The 23159-nt window shown below is 45.2% G+C and overlaps 1 protein-coding gene across 7 annotated transcripts in view; it reads left to right on the top strand.

The window, feature by feature from the left end:
• Positions 1-11439: 11439 nt before the first annotated feature.
• The window catches only part of CELF5 (CUGBP Elav-like family member 5), a 73374-nt gene continuing 61654 nt past the window's right edge, over positions 11440-23159 (top strand). For 2 of the 7 annotated variants that reach the window (XM_051972395.1, XM_051972399.1), the window contains exon 1: positions 11440-11814. In XM_051972395.1, coding sequence (XP_051828355.1) covers positions 11559-11814 — 256 coding nt within the window. In that variant the 5' untranslated portion in view covers positions 11440-11558. Of the gene's footprint in view, positions 11815-12475; positions 12494-23159 lie in introns of those variants that run through there. The other 5 variants (XM_051972397.1, XM_051972394.1, XM_051972398.1 and 2 more) reach the window with 3 other exon arrangements.

Raw genomic sequence — 23159 nt, 5'->3', positions numbered from 1 at the left:
ATTGAAGGTCCTACACTCTATCCCCTGCACCATCCAGCTGCTAACCTTGGACAAGTGCCTTCCCTGGGTCTCAGTTTCCTTCTCTCTTTAGAGCTTGCTGATCAGGGAGCTGGCCCACCAGTTAGTTAGAACTGTAGCTCATCTTAAATGATCTTTCCCCCCTGGCTTTATCCTCTCTGACTTCTTTGCAGCATCCAGCTGTATTCACCATTCTTTTTCCAGCGTTTCTATGACATTGTACCCCTGCCCCCCACCTTCTTACCTCCGATGATGGTGTGTTGTAACAGAGGAAAGAGGAAGGAGCTGGACCCTCAGTTTCCTCATCTCTCAAAGGAAGGGGCTGGACCAGAAAACCGCTAAGATTCTTACCAGCTCTGGTGTGATGTGCCTCAGTTCTGGGCATTCTCACTGGCTGCCTCCTATTCCGAGCCTAGAATTTTGCCTTTCCTCCTTTCGCTTCCTGGCTTCCTTCAAATCCCAGATAAAATCCCACCTTCTATGGAAGCCTTTCTCCACTGGAATAACCTAAAGCTTGGTTACCTTACACCAAGGTGAAAGTGGATAGTAAGGAAGTCACTGTAGATGCTCCCTTCCATAAGACTAGTGATGTGGGTGAGAGAGAGAGGGAGACAGAGAAGGAGAGAGAGACAGAGACAGAAACAGAGAGACAGAGACAGAGAGAGAGAGAGACAGAGAGAGAGTGAGAGAGACACAGAGAGACAGAGAGAGAGAGAGAGACAGAGACAGAGAGAGAGAGACAGAGATAGAAACAGAAACAGAGAGAGACAGAGAGACAGAGACAGAGACAGAGAGATAGAGACAGAGACAGAAACAGAGAGAGAGACGGAGACACACACACAGAGACAGACAGACAAAGACAGAGAGAGATAGAGAGACAGAGAGAGACAGAGACAGAAATAAAGAGAGACAGAGAGAAAGACAGAGAGATAGAGAGAGACAGAGACAGAGACAGAGACGGAGACACACATACAAAGACAGACAGACAGACAGAGAGAGACAGAGAGACAGACAGAGACAGAGACAGAAACAAAGAGAGACAGACAGACACACACACACACACAGAGTACCTTAAGGAGTTTCAGGAGTATCAGGGTCAACAGAAAGTCTTTTCTTTTTTAGGGTTCATTTAAGCCTGTTTAGAGACCAAGAGGGAGCCAAATTCAGGATCTGGTGAGACTGTAACAGGGGGTAGCCAGTCTGAGTGCATTTGTGCTATGCCAGTCATGGCTGGACCATGTGCATTTTCAGAGGATGAAAAGCAGTTTAAATAAGGGATGCAACAAGCAATGCTAGTACTCTGTCAAAATGTGTAACATCATGAGTGGGGACCCATTTAACATTTGTAAAAAGTGCAGGATGGACAGTCATGGGTAGCTTGAGGTCCTCTGTGAATTCTGGAGAACACTTGGTCTGTGGAAGAAGTAATTAGAGAGACTTTCCCATATTCATAATCCCTCCCTGTTCCCCACTTTTCCCTCTCTGTCTCTCTCTGTCTCTCTCTGTCTCTCTGTCTCTCTGTCTCTCTCTCTCTCTCGGTCTCTTTCTCTCTCTCTCTGTCTCTCTGTCTCTCTCTCTCTCTCTCTCTCTCTCTCTCTCTCTCTCTCTCACACACACACACACACACACACACACACACACATACATCTCTTCCCTCCCTCCCTCCTCCTCCCCATCTCTGTGTCTCTCTGTTTCTTTCTTTATCTCTCTTGGTCTCTGTTTTTCTCTCCCTCTGTCTCTCGACATGTCTATTTTGCTCAGTGTTACTTGGATGATCCATAGGTAAACTTCCTACATCCAAAATGGAATACATGGCTTCCCCCCAACCCTTCCCATCTCCAAATGTCCTACTTTTGTTGAAGGCACTGGCCAGTCATCCAGGACCCCAGCCTCAGAATTAGCGGGCCAAGTGGGCTGCCAGACTCTCTCTGATGCACTCTAAGGTCCCCTTTAACTCTGGGGTCCTATAGTTCTCAACCTTTCTCCTTCCCTCACTCAAACATATAATCAATCGCCAAGTCTGTAGTTTTCTAGCTCCATAACATTTCCCATCACCTCCCTAGTATCTTATCTTTCTGTTGGGCTATTATAGTACCCTCCAAACGGGTCTCCCTGCCTCTAGTCTCGCCCCTCTAGACCTCATCCTCTACCTAACGTTTTCAAGATATTGATCTATGTCACTCCTGCTCAAAAGCCTTCAGGGACTCGATCAGTTAACAAGCATTTATTAAACATTTACCGTGTGTCCCTCAGTGAGAATACCAAAAAAGGAAAAGGAAGGAAAAAGCTCACTCTCTAATGAGGAAACAACATACAAACATAAAAGCCACGGCCAAAGTAGGTCGTCCCTTGAGTCCAATCCAATCCAGGAAACATTAAGCGCCTACTATGTGCCAAGCATTGCTGAGGATAAAGTTAATAAAAAGACAATCCCTGTGCTCGAAAGGTAGAGACAACACACAAAAGGAGGCAGGAAATGGTGGTGGGGACACTAAGTACCCACCAGGGCCTACAGGGCATCTCGGTCTGTTTAGGGTAGAGATAGAATGGTCAAAAGTCCAGTTTCTTCCCTCTAGGGAGGAAGGCATTGGGAGGAGTTGGTACTCTGTTCTCCAGTCACCCAGAGAGGAGAGGAGGCTGAGGGGGATGGAGTCCATTAAGGCTTGGGAAAGCAACATTAAGATGAATTTCTAAGTGATGAGCTTATCTTGGGAGGAGCCTTTTGTACAGGGGAGCTGAGAGCAGGCAGAACAGCAGACAAAAAGTGTTACAGTTGAATTTCACCATCAAGAGAGATCATAGTTTTATGTTCTCTTCAAGAAGCCGTACCTGACACGGATGCATTGTTGTTGGAGTTGTGAACTGATCTAGCCGTTCTGGAGAGCAATTTGTAATTATGCCCAAAGGGCAACCAGACTGTGTGTAGCCTTTGACCCAGCAACACTATTACTGGCTCTGTATCCCAAAAAGATCATAAAAAATGGAAAAGGACTTACATGTGCAAAATTATTTATAGCAGCCTTTTCCGTGGTGGCAAAATATTGGAAATTGAGAGGATGCTCAATTAGGAATGGAATGGCTGAGTAAGCTGTGTTATATGAATATAATGGAATACTTACTATTTTTTGTTTTTTAAATAAGATTTTATTGCTTGCCATCCAGGGGAGGGGGTGGGCGGAAGGAGGAGAAAATCTGAAATACAAGACTATGCAAAGGTCAATGTTATCAAATTATCCATGCACATGTTTTGAAAATAAAAAGCTTTAAAAATAAAATATATATATATATTCTCCCCAGATTTCATTTCATTTCAAAGTTTTTCATAGGATAGAGAATCAAAAAGGATCAAAGAGATCAATTAATCCACAGCTTTTATTTTACAAGTGTGGAGGCCCAGTTCTATAGAGAAAAAGTGACTTGCTCAATGTCACATGGAGTGTACATGGCAAAGCAGGATGTAAACCCAGGCCCTCATCCTCCAAATCAAGTGTTCTCTACCCACAACACTATACTATCTCCCTTCCCAATGCATGAGGTCTGAGCTTCTCACATGTCTAGTGTTCTTATTTAGCCACCTTTAGCTCCCATGCTATGAGTTGTTTCTACAAATGTGACTGTTCTAACATGATTCTTCTTTCATGTGTAATAACAAAATTCTTTTATACTGGATCCAAGAAGATTGTGCTCCAGAAATACTCCAGTGCATATAACACAAAGAATAAAATATTGTCTATTGATTTAAAATAAATAATAAGTTTCTAACTTTTCAAAATACATGCAAAGATAGTTTTCAGTATTAACCCTTGCAAAACTTGGTGTTCCAAATTTTCTCCCCCCCCTCGCCATCTTTCTCTCCCCTAGACAGCAAATAATAAGGGAAAATTATTGTGCCATAAGAAATGATGAGCAGGTAGATTTCCGAAAAACCTAGAAAGACTTGTACAAGCTGATGCAAAGTGAAATGAGCCGAAACAGAAAAAAACATTGTACACAGCATCAGCAGCAAGGTGTAATGATCAACTTTTCTTTTCAACAACGTGATGATTCAAGACATTCAAAGGAAAATGTTATCCATAACCAGATAAAGAACAGATGGACTTAATTCAGCATATTTTTTACTTGCTTTATTCTTTCTTGTGTTTTTATTTTCCTTTTGACCTGTTTCTTCCTTCACAACTGTGATGAATATGGAAATATGTTTTACATCATGGCACATGTATAAACTATATCAAAATAGCTATCTTTGGAAGAGAGGAGGGGAAGAAGAAAAATTTGGAACTCAAAATCTTGCAAAAATTTTTATATTTATCTGGGGGAAAAGATAAAATTTTATTAATAAAAAAAGAATGAAAGATAAAGATTTGAAAATAAAAAGGAGAGGTTTCTGAAGGGAGAGAAAGATTTTGAGAAGACAACACGTCTTTTCTCTCCAAATTAAAAAGCAGAAGACGAAGATTTCTCTTCTCCCAAACTTTCATTGACTCTGACCCCGAGTTAAGCATTGACTATAAAATAATCAATCTCCATCAATGAGATGACTCTTATACAATGGTCTTTGAACCTCTGGTTACACTAGTATTTATATGATATAAATTTGTAAATAACTTTATATCTCATTTGATCGTCAAATAACCCACTGTGAGAAATGCTATTGTCATTCCCATTTTATAGGAAACCGAGGCCGACAGAAGTTAAATGACTTGCCTGGAGTCACACAGGTAGTAATTCTCTGAGGCCAGATTTAAAGTCAGATTGTCCTGACTTCAGGTCTAATATTCTACTTGTTGTACTATTTATAACTGAGATCCTTTCCACCTGTGATTCTATGATTCTGCCGTTGCTTCTTCCCTTTTGGACAAAATACAAATTCTTCTGCCTGACATGTAAGGTCCTCTATAATCTTGTTTCGAACTATTTTTACAGTCTTATTTCACATTATTCCACACTTCAGTCCAACCGTATTGCTCAGTGGTCCCCAAACTCAATATTTCATATCTTAAATCTGAAAAGAATGTCTTCCACCTTAAAAAGTCCTCCCTTCCTCATTTCTACCTCTTGGACATTTCTAACAGTGGATAAAGTGAACAGTTTACAGTAAGGAATACCGAAGTTCAAATTGACCTCAGATATTTACTAATTGTTTTACTCTGGGCAAGACATTTAATCTTTGTCTGCTTCAGTTTCTGCAGCTGTAGAATGAGGATAAGAATAATATCTATCTCCTAGTGTTGTTGTGAGGATCAAATGAAATAATATTTCATTAGCACTTAACACCATGTCTGGTACGGATTAGTACTTAATAAACACTTATTTCTTTTTTTTCTCTTTTTCTTAGATTCCCTATATGTTCTGGTCAGGGATACTTCCTCCATTAAGTTTTCCCTGATCTCCCAGTTGTTAAGATTCCCGCTTTCTTCAGATGACTTCATATTAGAATTATTTGATTTTACATGCTTATTTACATATCAAATCCTTATTTGATATACAACTATCTGCCAGTAAAATGTAAGCCTCTCGAGGACAAGGACTGTTTTACTTTTGTCTCTTTAATATTCTAGCATTACAAATAATAGGTGCTTAACAGATATTTATTGAATTGAATCCAATTGAAATTAATTTAAGAAATAGAGATCTCTTTCTCTTTTATAATTCTCATTTTACATATAAGAAAACTGACTCTTGGAACAAAAAAGGCAAGTTATCCAAGATCATACAGTATGTCATTTCTTTCCTGCTTCACCTGCCTCCTTTATACTACATCAGGGACATTGAAGGTTTCATTTTATAGCTCTAGATGTGGAACGTGGGTTAGGGTAATCCATTTTGATCTGAAAGATTGACCGGGCCAGCTGTATCTTTTCACAGAAGAAGAAACTGAAATCTAAATGGGTCCAAATGTCACACGGGCTGTTATTTACAGAGACAAGATTTGAACCCTGATCCTTTGACTTCAAATTCAGCGCTCTTACTGTTGTACCCCATCAGCTTGCTCTAGGTAACATGGCGAGTGAAAAAGACTAGGAGATAGAAGGTTGTGGCGCTTTTAGATATTAGGAAAATTGAGGGTCTAAAGGGAACAGAGACGGGCCTTTTCAGGAGTAAATGAAGCATTCTATGCCTAAGAACTTCATGGGGATATTCCACAGACGTGATGTGGGGACCCTGCAGTTTGGGAATTGTGGTTGCCTAGATTAATTCTTCGGTAATTCTCACTATCGTTGTACTTTGTGCCGACTCTTCCCTCTATCACAAGATTCTGTGTATATTTGTGGGACAATAGGCCCAGTATTTTGGGGGAGAATATTTGTAACTTCTCTTCATCCCTTGTTATTTGATTCAATGTCTTTTCTAAGAACTATTGGAGTTTACTGGCTGATTATTCATAGGAAGCACATTAGTTGGGGTTCTTGATGTAAAGTGTTAGCAATAGTCACCTACAGGATTACTCCTAAAGCTGGAAGTAGCCGTACTTCTAGAGGGATCCAATGTAGCAGTGTAATTGTACATTGGAATATCCCAAAAGAGTTGCTACAGAAACAGTAAGAGAAGGAGGAATATCATTGCAGGAGAGGCTCAGCTCCCAAACCAAGAGGAATAAGGTTTATACTAGTCCCCCTTCCTTATTCCTGGAAGGCAGAGAAGGAAACCTCTTGGGGTAATCTATACGATAAAGTGACAATATTGTTTGATGGGCTGCGCTTCAGGAACAATCTCAAAGCTTGGGAAATGCTGTGCATTCTTGGGTGCCAAGATCCCTTCTGATTCACCAAGTACATCTCATCAGAAAAAGAAGAAGGTTCTTAACAGGGGCATCTGCCCCACCCAAGGGATGGCTGAAAAGCTTAATCCCTCATCCCGTAGACCTAGAGAGGCCTTTATGGTTACAGGATGCTTTGTGGTTTGCAGACCATTTTCCCACTTATTATCTCATTTAATAACAATACCACCACCCCCGTACATAAGGATGTCTGAGCGGTGATTATTATTTTCATTTTATAAATAAAGAATCTGAGATTGAGAAGCAGCTTTGGTTAAGGTCATATAAGTAGAAAGTCAAGGCACTAAGCATTTATTACGTGTTTACTGTGTGCCAGGCATTGTGCCAGTCCTTGGGGATTCAAAGAAAAGTAAAAACAGGTTTTACACCCAAGGAGAATATATTTTGATGGTGGAGATAACATCTAAATCATCAGGTACATATGAGATAAAACAGATTGGATGGGAGGTAATCTCAGAAGGAAAGGACTAATAGCTGGAGGGGAGTTGTAAAGGCTGCCTGTAAAGGAAGCTGAGGGAAAAATGAAGTCCAGAGGCAGGGTTAAGGAGGGAGAGAACCTTCTGGCATGGGTTGGCAGAAGTGGGGGAAAAAGGGGTAATTTAAAGGCAGAGAGGGGAAGAGGGAGGGTTGGCATGAGGAATAGCAGACAGGCTGAGTCACAGAATGTATGCAGTCAACAACAATAAACCTTTTTTCTAAAGCGCCTACTATGTGTCAGGCACTATGCTAAGCACTAGAGATACAAAGAAAGGAATAAAACAATCCCAGTTCTCAAGAAGCTCAGAGTTTAATGGGGGGGGGCACAACTGTGTACACTATGTGCAGGAAAAATTAGAGATAATCTCAAAGGAAAAACACTAATAATGATATCTAGCACCTACTATGCCCTAGGCACTGTACAAATAGTATTTCATTCGATCTTCCCAACAATCCTGGGAAATAGATGCTATGATAACCCCCATTTTACAGATAAGAAACTGAGGCTAACAGAGGTTAATTTGCCCGATATCACATGTAGCTAATAAGTATCTGAGACAGGATTTGAACCCAGTTTTTCCTGACTCCAAATCAGGTGCTCTATATCCACTTAGCCAACTAGCAACAATGAATTAGAATTAAAGGGGAATGGAAAAGACTTCTTGTAGAAGATGGGGTTTTAGCTGAGAACTGAAGGAAGCCAGAGAAGTTAGGAGAAAGAGAAAAGAAGAGTGAGATTAGAAAGTATGGAGGCCAGCCAGGGTCAAAGCACAGAGTTGGAAAATGAAAATTAGAAAGATAGAGGAAAAGAAAGGAAAAGTCATTTATGTAGCACCTTCTATGTTTCTGAAAGAAAGGGATCAGTGATAAAGAGTTTTAAACATCAAAGATCACGTATTTGATTCTGGAGGTAATAGGGAACTAATGATGGGTAGATACTGAGGGCATGACGTGGTCAGACCTGTATTTTAGAGAAAATCACCTTAGTACATGAGGAGAAGATGAATTGTAGTATGGAGTGAATTCAGGGAAGAGACTAATTAGAAGGCCACTGCAAAAGAGATAAGGTAATGACTGTGTGAGTGAAGAGAAGGAGTTGAATATGAGAGATGCCTTGAAGGTAAAAGTAACAAGACTTGGCAACAGATTCCATGAGGGAGAGTGAGGATACAAGGATGAGCCTGAGGTTGCAAGCCCTGGTAGGAGAATTTTGTGACTTACTCAATATTAATAGGATATGTACCCATTTTTTGGCTACTTAGTCCAATCCAATCCAAAATACATTTATTAAGTGCCTACTGTGTGCTAGGCATTGTGATAAATGCTGGGGATATAATTAACAAAAAGAGAGAGCTGATGCCCTTAATGAGTGTATAGTTTAAAAGAGACAACATGCAAAAGGATATAGGAAAGGAGGGTGTAATTGTTTATAATTTGAAACCAGAGCAGTGGATACAGAGTGGAGTGATCTGAGCATCTAGTTTCTGCCCTTTATAAAGGAAAATCGTCAGCTTGGTGCTTCAGTGGATACAGTGCTGGACCCAGAGTAAGGAAGACTCTTCATGAGTTAGAATCTGGCCGCAAATACCTACTAGCTATGGGGTCCTGGGCAACTCACTTAACCCCGCTTGTCTCAGTTTCCTCATATATAAAATAAGCTGGAGAAGGAAATGGCAAACTACTCTTTGCTAAGAAAATCTCAAATGGGATCATAAAGAGTCAGATACAGAATTGGAAAAAAATGACTGAACAACAAAATAAAGGAAGACAATGGGGAGACTTTGGCACTCCATCCTCCAATCAGAGAAGAGGGTGAGGGGATAGTGTCATTCAAGATTGTAGTGAGCTTCTGGGTGATGAGTTTAGATGAGATGAGTTTATCTTGGAGGGTCGTCTTGTTTTAGAGAGTAAGATCCCAGGTCAGCAGATCTAGATCTAGGATTTTCTGAATTTCTGGTCCTTGATGTACAAATAGTGCCTAACTGCATAGCTCCTGGAAGGGGAGGGGGGAACTTTAAATGTAGTTTAGGGAATACTTGTCAATCTCAGGAATATTGCAGTGGGGATTGGATTAGGAACGTTTTGGAATCTTTCCACTTCTAAGAAACAAAACATCTTGATCCAGGAGCCACAGGGAAGTCTACTTCCTCTTCCCTGTTGAAAACAATGTCTGCCATCTCCCAAGTCTTCTTCAGAGTGAATACCACTCCCCCAGTTCCCCATATCCTAATCATCCCTCCCTAGCTTCCCCTAACAGCCCAGTTCAATGTTCCCCGTCTCTTCCAGACATGGACTTCTCAAGTTCTCTCCAAGAGCATCCACACAGATTTGAGTTAGAGAGCGAGGTGTTTCTCTAGTAGCCCCAGGGACCTCCCCTCCACTTCCCCCCAGGAGGGACCCCGGTGCCTGCTCCTTCTTGCTCCATGATGCCTCAGCACGGGGGTGGTGAGGTGGCAGGCAAGACCATCTGCCTCTGTCGCCTTCCCTCCCTGGGCTTCTGCCATGGTGATGAAAAGCTGTCTTTCCCTGTGTTTCCACCTACTCCCTGGCCCGGGTAATGCTTTGATAAATGTTCTCAAATCAGCAGCTCCTCCACCTCCAGATGATGGTGCTATAAAAGCAATCACTATTGGAGGAAGGGCTGCTCAGAGAGAGAGAGAGGGGCCAGGCTCGGAGCAATGCTTAGCATTAATTCCACAACCAAGGAGCAGAGATTTCAGGCAGGAGATAGAGAAAAACATTTTTTTTCCTTCCCATCTTTTCTTTCTTTTCTGTTTCCCTGGAACCAAATTTCTGCTTGTCCACCATGAGGTGGAAGGAAATGAGATGGTTGGAAAGGGATGCTTTCTTCTTAGCAAGAGACCCTCCCCTTCTTTCCCCCTTACTTCCAAGGCAGGGAGGATTTTTTTTTCCTCTTCTACATCAGGTTTCAAGCCTTTGTATTCCTAGGTCTGATGGTCTGACACCTGCAATAGGGAGAGTTCCTGTGACCAGAGAACCAGGGAGCTCTCCCGACACTCCCCTACTACCAAACCAGTTCACCTCTTAGCCCCATCCTACCTATGTGTTGCAAGCATTTTTTTTCTTGATCTGGATTGTGGATCGCTATTGACTTGAGTTGCTCACCTCCTGTTAGATTTTCCTGCCTTTTATGCTCTTCTTTCCCTAATTCTGCCTTTTTTTCCTCCTAGATCAAGCAGGAACGTTCCACTGAAATCCATAAAGGTGATACCTTGCCCAAGCCAGAGACTTATTCTAGAATAAGTCTAGAATTATATTCTAGAATATAATATCAGAGGGTTCTAGGTTCTAAGATAGTTCTTATACCTTCCCTTCCCCCCATTTTCCAACTGGTTCTAGGTCACAAGGCCTCAGAGATGTGGGCATGGTAGCTTTCTTTATAAATTCATCTATCTGCGCCTGGCTTGGAGGAAGAACCCCCTTCCCAGCTTTCTGGAGCAGGGGAGATGTTTCTTTGATGAAGAGATGTTTCCACTTCCTCTAGACCGCAAGGAGTGCACCCTCCTCATTAATCCTTGACCCTGTTGGATTAATTAGAGTTGGCTTAGCAAAACTGGAGCCTGGAGCTGGAAAGGACAGGAGAACGAGGAATCTCAGAGCTGGAGGGGTCTCAGAACCCGCTGAGTCCAATCCCTTCGTTTTAAAGGGGAGGCACCCAAGGCTCGGGGAGGAAAAGTGACAAGATTAGAATTTGGGTCTCAGACTTGCCCCCTTCCTGTCACTCTGGGCCGCCCCCTTTGGGGAGCGCAAGAGCCGGGAGCTGGTTCTTAGAGGCCCGAGAAGCCCCCGCCAGACTCCCTCAGGTACGATGTCCGCGGGCCCATCCCTTCCCGGCCCCCTCGCCCGCCTCTCCGAGCGGGGAGGAGGTGGGGAGGTTGTGTGTGTGTGTGTGGCCGGGGCGGGGCGGTGGAGATGGCCTGATGCTCCCTGGCGAGACGGAGAGAGCATCTCTTGGTCCTTGATGGGAGGGGGAGTTCGCAGCTCGGTCCCCGCACTCCCTGACCTCCTCTGCCTTCGGTCCCTCTCTCCTCGCTCACGCTCTTTCCCTCCCTCCCTCCTTCTCTCCCTCCCTCCCTTCTTCCCCAGGCGGGGGCTCTGGGCGCCCAGGGCTGCAGCGCCGCTCTCGGGCCAGCAGGTGTCGCTACGGAGCGCTTCTTTTGTGGTCCTGATGCTGCCGCTGGCCTGAGAGCGAGAGCTTCCTCTCCAGCTGAGAGCTTTTCTCCTCCGTTCATTTGCTCTTATCCAACCTGTGTCGGTCTCGGGCATGGCCAGATTGACGGAGAGCGAGGCGAGGCGGCAGCAGCAGCAGCAACTCCTGCAGTCCAGAGCCTCCCCCATGAGCAGCGGCCCCGAGCCCCCAGTCCAGCCGGACAGCATGAAGGACCTGGACGCGATCAAGCTCTTCGTTGGCCAGATCCCCCGCAACCTGGAGGAGAAGGACCTCAAGCCCCTCTTCGAGCAATTCGGCAAGATCTACGAGCTGACGGTGCTCAAAGACCGCTACACCGGCATGCACAAAGGTGCGCCCCCGCCCCGCCCCTCCCTCTGCTCGCCACCCCACCCTGGGGCCAGCCCGCCGCCCGCCGCCCGCCCGCCGCTTGCCCCCACGCCTTCCTGCCCCCTCCTCTCCTCCCCGTGGCTACCCCTCTTCCAGCATCCTAGCGCCCTCCTGCTTTCGCTCATCCCTCCCCCTCCCCACTCCACCTCCTGGCATCATTATCATCATCATCATCATCATCATCATTATCATCATCATCTTTTTCTCCTTCCTTTCTTTTCCCTTTCTCCTTCCTCTTTCCCCTATCCTCCATCAGTGTCCCTTCTTTTCTTTTCACTCCTACCCTCCTATTGCCTTTCATCCTCCCTCCATCCTTTGCTTCCTCCTCAGCATCCTCTCTCTCTCTCTCTCTCTCTCTCTCTCTCTCTCTCTCTCTCTCTCTCTCTCTCTCTCTTTCTCTCCCCTCTTTCCTTCTCCATCCCATCCCCCATCTCTCCTATACCTTTCCTCCCCCCAGACCCCTCTGTCTCATCTTCTTCACTTCCCCCATCAGCCCTCCCTCTTTTCCTCCTCCCACTCCCCCTGGGTTTCTAGGGGTGGTGTGGGCAGATTAGAGCTGTCCCCCTCCCTACTTTCCCATTCATCCAAGCTTTTGACAGGAGCAACCCAGGAAGTTTTAACCTCCGGACAGAATCCCATTGGTAATTTTCACAAAGGGGACGCGCCTGTGCAAGAGACTGGGGAGATCAGAAACAGTAAAGGTCCAACTGTCCAGTGTGCAAACAGATGCCAAGGAGGCCAGCTAGTTGGTAACTACAAAGAAAAGGGGGATGGCTATGTGTGGGGAGAGAGGATATATGGGAAGAGCACTCCTATTTGTGAAAATGCAATCTTCCCCCAAGGTTTGGAGGAAAGAATCTTTCCCTTCCTCTTGCATTCACCCATTGATATTGCCCATTTTGGAAAGCATCTATCCCCCTCTTTCCTCCATCCTACCTTACATCCTTCCCCTCCATCTCCCTGCCATTTCCTCATGCCCAAATTAATCTTGGATGAGGCAGGTTGGGGAAATGGGGTGAAGAGTTCCCTGTATCTGGAGACAATGAGTCCTTCCAAGGCAGAGCTGGGCAGAATCCTGGTGTGGAAATGAGAATCATTTGGCTAGTTTTGATAGACAGAGAAATAGGAAATTGCCCACCAGAAGGAGGTGGGCTTCCTGTAACCAGATGACCTGTCTCTATAGAATAGGATTTCATTAAAATAAAGAAAAATCCAAGGATGGCAGGAGAGGAAAACTGTTTGTGGTTCAACTTGTATCTTGGGTTCAGATTGTTCTTGTTTAATCAATTGTTCTATGAGAGGATGCCTGTGCATAGGAATTATGGACAGAGTTGACATGGTAAATATGGGAGGTTTGTGTTGTTGGCATCCATGTTTCCAATTCCCTTGTGAGCAATTAAGAATATTTAGGGAGATAGAAATATGCATAGAAGATCTTTGCGCCAATTGCTGGGCAGGTACTTGAGCCCCAGGGAACTCTTGGTGCTTCAGATCATCTACTTTTGGCTGGAGGCCCTAACCCATGCCTCTCCAGATGCCATCTTCTAGGGGTCTTAAACATGAATCAGGGGGGCCTTTCCTCCCAGAGTTTCTTCCTGATGGGGCAGACATGTGGAGAAAATATTGGACAGATGTCCAGACAAAATCTACAGGGGCTGGCTCATTCAGAAGCTTTTGCCAGGTCCCTGAAAGGAAAGGCTGATGCTTTACACTCTCAACACAACCCAGTAAAAACCCTAAATTGACCCAACAAAATCTCCCCCTCATTCCCCTTAGTTTATCCCTGTGGTAGAGATGGCTATATTTGATAAAAGATTCAAGAACTGGACACAAAATGAGTAGATTGGACTTTTCCAAGGCCCTGATGATGCCCAAATTCCTCAACCTTCCCTTTCCACTCCCTCCCCTTTTCCAACATGTGTGAAACATGAATCATCACTATCTAGAAAGATTCCCACCTCGGGTGGGGCTGGAGGCTATCCCATAGGGCTGCTAGCACACTTTGTCGGAGACTAGGGCTCGATTCACAAGATCATCTTGGGGTCCTAGGCTCCTGAGGTGTGATCCAAGAAATTAGGGGAGAATTGTTGTCTTGGTGATGGGAGACTCAAAGTAATTTTTTCCTTCTTAATTAACCTTCCCTTCCTCCTTTCTCCCTATCACACACATACACACACACACACACACACACACACACACACACACACACACACACACCCCTCCCTAATTCTATGTTACTCTCCTATTGAGATCAGTCTTCATCATCATGGCAGGGAGAGGAGAGTCCAAACACTGGGGGAGGTAGAATCATGGACTCATCTACCATGGATAATGACTTCCTGGACTCAGAGAAATAGAATTAATGAAGGAGTACTCGGTGTGCCCCAAATGCAAAGAATAATGTCTATCTCCCTCTCTTTTAGGATGTTCTGGCTCATAGACTCTTTGGGATAGCAAGTCTAAGTACCCCTATTTGGATAAGTGCCATGCCCCAATGGTGACGTAAGGAGAGAGGGTAGAAGATCAAAATGTTGTCCCTCAGATGTTCCTGATTTTTTTCTTTGAGGCTTCTCTGAATATAACTAGCTGCTAGAGCCTTGGAGGGTCCATTTCCATCCAAGCAGAGTTTATAAGCAGTTTTCTCCTTTTTGAAACCCTTTCTGTATCATGGTTTTACACCTTTGTTTCGGAATTTCCCTGAGGAATGGGCTTGAGTTATCATGGTTTCCCCTAGTGCTGGAAAAAATGACGAGAGGCACTCAATAGGCAAGGTGTCCATTGGCACCATTTAGGTCCTAGGGTAATGTGTCTAGTGCTTAAGTATAAATCTGGCTGGAGGGTAATACAGGAGAGTTGTGGAATGGAGGGGAGTAAAAATGTGGGGTTCCCGATAGAGAGAACCTTGGGCTAAGAATCAGAAAAACTGGTTTCTGGCTTCCATTCAGACACTGATAGATTTGTAAACTTGGATAAGTCACTTTGAATTTAGGGCCTCAGTTTCCCTATTTGAAAAATGAGGATTTGGACTACCTTGACTTCTAAGGTCCCTTCTACTTCCAAAATCCTGTTTTCAGGGCCTTCTCAGTTCTGACATTCTAAGGGCACTTTCAATGCTGACAGTCCATTTTCTAGGTCCTTCCCCAATCTGACATTATATGTGATATGATTCTAGAAAGGGAGGCAACAAATTAATGTAGAACTGTGTATGTGTGTGTGTGTGTGTGTTTCAAGTGAGCTGAGTTGAAGACAAGGAGAAAAGAATGCTCTACAGTGGCCAAAGAAGGAAAGGACGTTTGATTGGGACAATCTTTGCAAGCCCAGTGTGCCTTTCTTGGGTCTCAGAATCATTCTATGAGGTCATTAAGAGCAAGGATTATTTTCCTCATTTTGTAGCTGGGGAAACTGAGTCCTATAGAGGGGAATGGTCCTATTGGAGCTCACTCAGTGGCCCTGGTCCAGAGGTGGACCTGGAATTCAGTGCTTCCCATCCCTGTATTGGTCACACCTGCAAGCTGTTTAGGTGGAAATGTGTGGACAGGGCTGGATGCTGAAAACTGGAGAGATTAGGGTGTGTATATGTATGGAGGTGGAGGGTGGGACCAGACCTCTCTAGAGCTCTCTTGGAGAGGGTGAGGAAATAAGTACCATTTCCATGAAAACTGCTGGTGTTGATGGACATGATTGGTCCCTGAGTTGGGGACTCAGAATAAAACTGCTGTGTGTGTGTGTGTGTGTGTGTGTGTGTGTGTGTGTGTGTGTGTGTCGCCACTCTCAGAACAAACCTGTTACCATCTGACAATGCTGGGCCTCGAAAATAGATCGGTGTGGCACAGTGGGGGCTGGGAGCCGGGAGGGCACAGGAGGGGGAGGGGAGCCCGTGAATAAAACACTCATTTCATTACAAACAGCCTGTTAAATATAGTCTGCGTTTGTAGGTTGAGGTCAAGCTACAGACAGAGGCAGAAATCTGTCACTAGCCTGCTCCGAGATGAGAAAGCCAATGCTGACATTACCTGGGTGGGCTCTTGATTACAAAACTCATTCAGAAACACAAGATTCTAGAGCAAAAAATATCCTCTCTCCTAACCTCGATTCTGAGTTTATTTAGTTTTTTTTGTGTGTGGACAAGTGTTTGTGGAGAGAGACGGAAAGAAACAAAGAGAGACACAGAGAGAAAGGCAGAGAGAGACAGAGAGGAGACATGTGGGGCTGCTGTTTTTAGTTATCAATTTTCTTTCCAGGGAAAGATGCTGCTGAGTGCAAGAATAGGATTTGGGGAGGGGGGGATTTCACTCCCTGCCTCCTACAACTCATTTATTTCCAGTCATTCCTATGATTCCTCTGCCTCTCTGGCCCCTAGTCCCTGGGGCCATTCAGTAATGTTTGGGAAATTTTCTTCCCCTCCCCCATCCTGCTTCCCAGGACCCAGCACCCCATTCTTATCTCCCTCTTGGGCCCAGGACCTGGCAAATTTGGCGCATCTGGTGGGCGTCATTAATTTTTCTATGAATGTTAATGCCTTAATGTCAATATTATTATGAAGTGGTTTATATATTCATATTAGCAGATGAATATTAATGCTCCAACACCCTCTGTAGTGGCTCGTGTTCCCCTGGTATTATTCACAATGCCGTTTTTTCTATTTATGTTAATCGTATATACATTTGCATATTAATGGTAATATTTGTCTTAAAAGGGCTATTTTGAGGGAGGGAAGGAAGTAAGTGATTGATCAGAGATGGGGGAGAGATAGAACCCTATCCAGGACCCCAGGATTTGGAGGGGTGGCAGGTTCTACCAGGGGCGGGCTGGGTGTGCTCCCCAATAGATTTTAGGGGGAGTAGGAGATAAGGCGAGAGGGAGCTCTGAAGCAGGAGATTCAAAGAGCCCCTGATGTGGAATCCGGAGGGAGACGGCAGAGGAGGGAGGGAAGTTCAGAGACAAGGAAGGGGGAGGGCGGTGGAAGAGACAAGGCAAAGGGATGGAGAGGGGGATGAGACTTATAGGGCATTATGCCAGGTGAAAGCTGATCAGCTTAAACCCCAGGGCTGGGGGGGGGGCACAGTCAGACCAAGGAAGGAGAGGGAAGACCAATTCCTCTTACATCAGGGCAGGATTGTTGGATTAGACGTGAGCAGCACAAGGGCGGGGGTCCCCAAGGAACCTGGTCTGTTCGTTCTTTCCCAGGGGAGAAAGGGAACAGCAGTGGTCCGAGCCCCAGGAAGCTCGGGGCTTGATATCAATCAATCATCTAATTTTATTGAGCACCTGCTATGGTAATTGCTCACGTGCATTTCACAAAGCCCTTTTTCATTCAGATGCTTATTTGATTTTTCACAGTGCCCCCTATATGAGGACAGGGCTAGGATTATCACCCCCACTTTACAGGTGGGAAAACTGAGGCTCAGTAGAAGTAACTTGATCTGTAAAATGAAGGGGTTAGGCTAATGATCTCTCAAAGGTTCTTCCAGCTCAAACTTTCTGTGTTCTGTGTCCTAAGATCTCTCCTAGCTCTGACCCTTGGTGTATTTTAGGGATCCTCCCAGTTCTGACGTGAGCCCTTTTTCAATTCCCTTGAGTTGTTAGTGCCCCTCTCCAGAAATTACTCTGTATTTATTTTGCATCTTATATTTACTTACCTGTGTACAGGCTGTACCCGTCCAGGAGACTGTAAGCTGATGGAAGACAGGTCTCATTTTGTCTTTCTGTCCTCAGCACCTAGGACAGTGCCCAGTGCGTAGAAGGTGCCTTATAGATGGGCTGGCTGAATTCTGTGTCCCTAGTCCTGGCCCTCATGAAGACTGTAGCTACCGGGTGATTCAATGGCTAGGGCACCGGGCCTGGAGTCACGAAGAGTCGAGTTCAAATTCAGCCTCAGACACTAGCTGTGTGATCCCGGGCAAGCCGTTTAACCTCGGTCTGCTTCAGTTTCCCAATCTACAAAATGGGGAAACAATGGCACTGACCCCTCAGTAATTGTTGTGAGGAACAAATAAGATAATATTCGAAAAAACAGACAAAAAATTCCTGACACAGACTAGGTACTTAAAAAATACTCATTCCCCCTTCCCTGCTTTCTAGCCCAGTAGGAGAGAGGAGACAGATGCACCAATTAACAGTGATCAAGAAAAGAACTCGATAAGACAGTTTCAGACAAGATGCTCAGACAAGATGGAAATCTCACTTCCAGCTCAGATGATCAGAAAATCTTAGAGGAGGTGGGGTTTGAAAGGGGAATGGGAGGAATGAGTCCCCAGAGAGCCAAGAATCAGCAGGAGGATAAAAAGTACAGCCTCAGTGCCTCGGTGGCTGGCTGGCGCGCGCGTGTGTCTGTGTGTCTGGGGGTTTGTGCATGTGTGTGCTGTGTGCCGTGCACTCTCATCCGTGTGTGTGCAGATGGGTCAGCCTGTGGGGGGGCTGTGGCTTTGTGCGTGTGTCCAGGCCATTGTACACATGTGCATTCACGGGCTGTGCAGGTTTGCGGACATGGACACGCATGTATGTTCATGTGGGTGGGGGCTCGGTGAGTCAGTCAGCATGGGCAGATGGGGGTGTGTGTGCAGGGTGTGTCTATGCAGTGAGGGGGGTCTGCATTAAACCATCCCCCCTTCTCAACATACCGGGGAGGCGGGCCAAAGACGGGGCTGCAGGAATTCACCCCAAACTCTTCTTTCCTTTCAGGACGGGTGGGGATAAGAGAAATGAGGAGAAGTTGGGTTGAATTTGATACAAAGATGATTGTCCCAATAGTCCAAGCCTGGAGGGCACAGAGCTCCTTGTCCCTAGAAGTTTCTCATCACAAAGCTGGGGGAGCCTCTGTCAGGAATGATGCAGAAAGGATCACAGGATTGGGCAGATGGTTGGGCCGGGGTCCTCCAGGGCCCAGTTCAGTCTTAATTGAGGAGTTCCTAGGGGGGAGGTAAGAAAAGCCAGGCTCTATCTGACTGGCTCAGCAAACCTTCCAACACCCACGATCCTGGATGGAGATTTCATTGCATCCCAGCTGGTTTAAGTCCCTGGGATTAGCTGGAGCCACCGGGCATGATTAATAATAATGATAATAAATGCTAGTGGCTCTCTTACCTGCAGGATTAAATAGAAGCTTCATTGTTTGACATTTAAAGCCCTCCCCAATCTGGCCCCAACTTACCTTGGCGCTTATTCCACATTTTGTTGTTCAGTCATTTTAGTCCCGTCTTAGTTTCCACAGTCCCATTTGGGATTCTTTTGGTAGCGTTATCAGAGTGGTTTGTCAATTCTTTCCCCAGATCATTTGACAGATGGGGAAACTGAGGCAAACAGGGTTAAATGACTTGCATAAGATCACACGGTTAGTAAGTGACCGATGTGGATTTGAACTCAGGAAGGTGAGTGATCTATCCACTATCATGCCACGTAGCTGCCCCCTTTTACACATTACTCTCCTTCATACTTTACTGACCCTGTCATATAATACCTCATCACCCCTGCCCCTCCCTTTGCATAAGCTGCCCCCCATGCCTGGGATTCCCCTTCACAGAATTTTTCCAAGGCTCAGCTCGAAGGTCACCTTTTACAATGAGACCTTTCCTCATCAAGCTCCCCTCACGGCATTTAATACATACTCATTCCTCCCTCCCCTCCCAATTAGCCCCAGATTGTCTAACATCAATTTTGTGCCTATCTCAGTGTGTTCATGTTGTCTCTCTTTGATAGACTGTAACGCACTGAAGGCAGGGAGTGTTTAATTTTTGTCACATCCCCAGCACCTTGCTCATAATAGCCACTTAATAAATACTTGTTGATTGTTTGCTTGGATAACAGTAGCGTTTATTTAGTGCCTAAAATTTACATAGTAATTCCGCTTATAGATTGTATCTGACAGCTACAAAACACTTTGATCTTCGTGGCAATCTTTTGAGGAGGTTGAGAAAGTGTTAATATCCCCATTTTACAGCTTATAGGATAATTATAGGATTTGGAGCTGGAAAGGATTTTAGAGCCCATCTGGTCCAATTCCCTTTAGAGAAGAAGAAACCCAGGCTCAGAGGACTGGAACTCAAGTCTTCCTGCTTGAATAGAGTGGGCACTGGGCAGCTGCCGGGTTGAACTGAATTCTATTGACTGCTTGATCCTGGGGAGTGTGGCTAATTGGGTATTTGGGAGTGTCCTCTCTCCAGGGTCCCTCCCCACAGCTCTACACACACACACACACACACACACACACACACACACACACACACACAAACACACACAAACACACACAAACACACACAGAAACACAAGACACATTTAGAAGCCCTTTGATTCTCTTTTTAAAGTCAATGCAACTCTGAAAGCAGAGAGTGATGAGGGGACTCAGGAGACCCAATATTTTGTTCTCTGGGGCTCCCTAACAGGTCTTGGTCTGCCTGAGAATTGTGTCTCTGGGGGTCTCCCTTGTAAGCCTGAGCCACTGTACTTACTGCATTGGGAGCGAGAGATTCCATCTGTCTCAGCTTTGGTTTTCCCATCCACACCTTTGGTCCTATTTTCTTCACAGGAAAATGGGACTAGTTGCTCTCTTAAATACCTCCCAGCTCTGACATTTCATGTTCTATGACTCTTAGATTCTCTGGATCTTCTCAGTTCTGACATCCTAAATTCTACAATCCCTTCCATCTCTGACATTTTGCAAGATAAGGATCTTCCCAGCTCTGATACTTTGTTTTTTAAGGATGCTGCCAATTCTGATATCCTGTGTCCTAAAAGCCCTTTCATTTCTGACCTCCTGGGTTCTAAGGGTCCTCCCAACTCTGACCTTCTGGGTTCTAAGGGTCCTCCCAGCCCTGACCTCCTGGGTTCTAAGGGCCCTCCCAGCTCTGACATCCTGGGTTCTAAGGGCCCTCCCAGCTCTGACCTCCTGGGTTCTAAGGGCCCTCCCAGCTCTGATATTTCATTTTCCATGCCCCTTATATCTGACATTCCGTATTCTAGGGGAGTTTCCCAACTCTGCATATATGGGTTGTCTCTTCTTTCCTTTATTCATTTGTTTCTTCATTCACTAGTTCAAGTTCCTGCTATAGTGCTATGCAATCACTTAATAGATACTAATTTTATTGAATAAGCATTTACTAAGTACTCATTGTCACAGGCCCCGGTGATGGGTTTGCTTTAGGAGGAGTGAGATGAGTAAGAGATGTCCTCATGGAGCTCATAGTCTACTAGGTAGACTGAAACACACACACACACACACACACACACACACACACACACCCCAAAGCAGAATGTGCTGGGGTCCCAAAGACACACAAAGCTCAATAAACTTCTGACTGTCAAGATCAGGAAAGTTTGCCTAGAAGAAGAGACACCTAAGCTGAGCCTTGTAAAATGGGGAGGAATTTCAAGGAAAAGATGGCAGGAGGGAGGAGAATCCAGGACACATTTAAAGATAGCAATTAATCCAATTTGTTTGCAACATAACTTATGGAACAGGGAGATAAATCCACAAAGGCAGATTAAAGTCAGGCTGTGGGGGACCTTGAATGGTAACCTAAAGAATTTTTCTTCCCCTGTGCGTACCGGGGAACCATAAAAGGGATCAGATTAGGTGAGAGCCACAGTTGGATTGGGTTTTATGAAGGTGGCCTGTAAAGGAGACCTCATGGGATCATCAAGTTAAAGCTTTAAGGGCTCCCCACCTCATTTTACATGCAAGGAAACTGAGGCACATACAGTAAGTAACTGGTCGGAAGTGGAAGGGCTGGGGTGTGAACCTGAGGTCTTTTGACTCCAAAATTGATCATTCTCTCCATGGTATCAATCTACCTAAAGGAATAGAGAGGAAGATACCAGAAGCAGAGAGTTTTTGGAGGAGCTGTTATAAAAACCCAGGAAAGAGCTGATAGATAAAATCTGAATGAAAGGTGGCTATCAGAGTAGCAAGTAGGGGCTGACTTGAGCCATATGTCAGAGCTGGAATGTAAGGGACTTGGATTACTGGTTGACTGTGGTGAGATAACAGGGAATGTCCTATTAGTTCCAAGCTGTAGAGACTTGTTGAGGTCTCCAGGGATAGAGAGAGGCCCCAGACATTCCAGGGAGGTTGCCTTTCCTGGATCCCCAGAAGGGGCCAGATCTGCCCAGAGATTCAATTTGAAAGCAGGGGACCTGGCTTGGTAGCCTGGAGAGAAGGCCCTTTAAGATGGAGGACAAGCCCATGGCTCCCTGTTCTTCCTTTCTGCTAAGGACCAGAACATCCATGAGGCTTCCCCAAGGACCTCATTTAATGCATAGGAAGACAGGACCATGCTTGGATTTGTGCATGATTGGGGGACATTTGCATGTGTCACCCGGGACAGCACTGCCTCTTCCCCATCATTTTCAGGGCCAAGTGTTCTCACCTCCAGTGGGAGGAGAGGGGAGAGGGAGGAAGGGTTGGAAGACAAGGGAGAGAAGAGACCTGACTTCCTAACTACAGTCGACTAGTCTGACCCTGCTTAGCTGGTGGGAGTCAGCCAAGTGGGACAGGCATGGGGGCAGTGAAAGAATTGTTTCCATCTGTTAAGTGGGCGATCTGTCCAAATGGTGTTCTTCAGACACAGAGGAAGCATCCTGATTACAGTCAGGGACCATCGTGCTCTGAGCTCTGTCTTCATCCACACTTTCTTGCCTGGTTGCCTCTTAATGAGCAAGAGGATTTGTATATTATCTATCTGGCATTAAGACTACAGCCGGGACTGGGATCAGGGCAAAGATTGTCTGGGTTCGATGTTCAGTCTGGAACACTCAAGGATTAGGTTGAGGCTGGGTTTAGTGTTTAGGATTGTGTGATTCCTCTAGGAATTAGAACTGTTGGAACTGAAGGGGATCTTAGAACAAATCGGAGCGGGGAGGGCCCTGAAATGTCAGAGTTTGGGGGAGGGCTCCTGGAATCCAGAATGTCAGAACTGAAAGGAAGCACGAACCCTAGTTTTACAGGTCCTTCTGCCTCCTCGTCCTCAGATAAGGAAGTTGAGACCCAGTGAGAGAACATATTTCACCCAAGTTCCCATGAACTCAAAGTGAGGGGTTAGAGCCAGGGATTCCAATCGAGGTCTGCTCAGCTGCCGGGTTATCGTGCCACACTTTCTCCCATGTAGACAGCCTGTGTCTTAGTACACTTCAGTTTCATTTTGGTGCCTCGGGGCCAAATGACTGAGCAGAGCATGACTTTATACTCAAAGGAAAAATAATAAAGAGAAAGACCAATTTTAGTCAATTTCTTTTAGACTATTCAAATAACGAGTCCCATTGACTTAAAGAATGACTTCACAAAAGCTTGCAGGTTTGTTCCGATTGCCTTCATCT

The sequence above is a fragment of the Antechinus flavipes genome, chromosome 1, assembly GCF_016432865.1.
Source record: "Antechinus flavipes isolate AdamAnt ecotype Samford, QLD, Australia chromosome 1, AdamAnt_v2, whole genome shotgun sequence".
Classification (NCBI taxonomy): domain Eukaryota; kingdom Metazoa; phylum Chordata; class Mammalia; order Dasyuromorphia; family Dasyuridae; genus Antechinus; species Antechinus flavipes.
The sequence above is the reverse complement of the archived record's forward strand: the minus strand, read 5'-3'. Positions and strand labels throughout refer to the sequence as shown.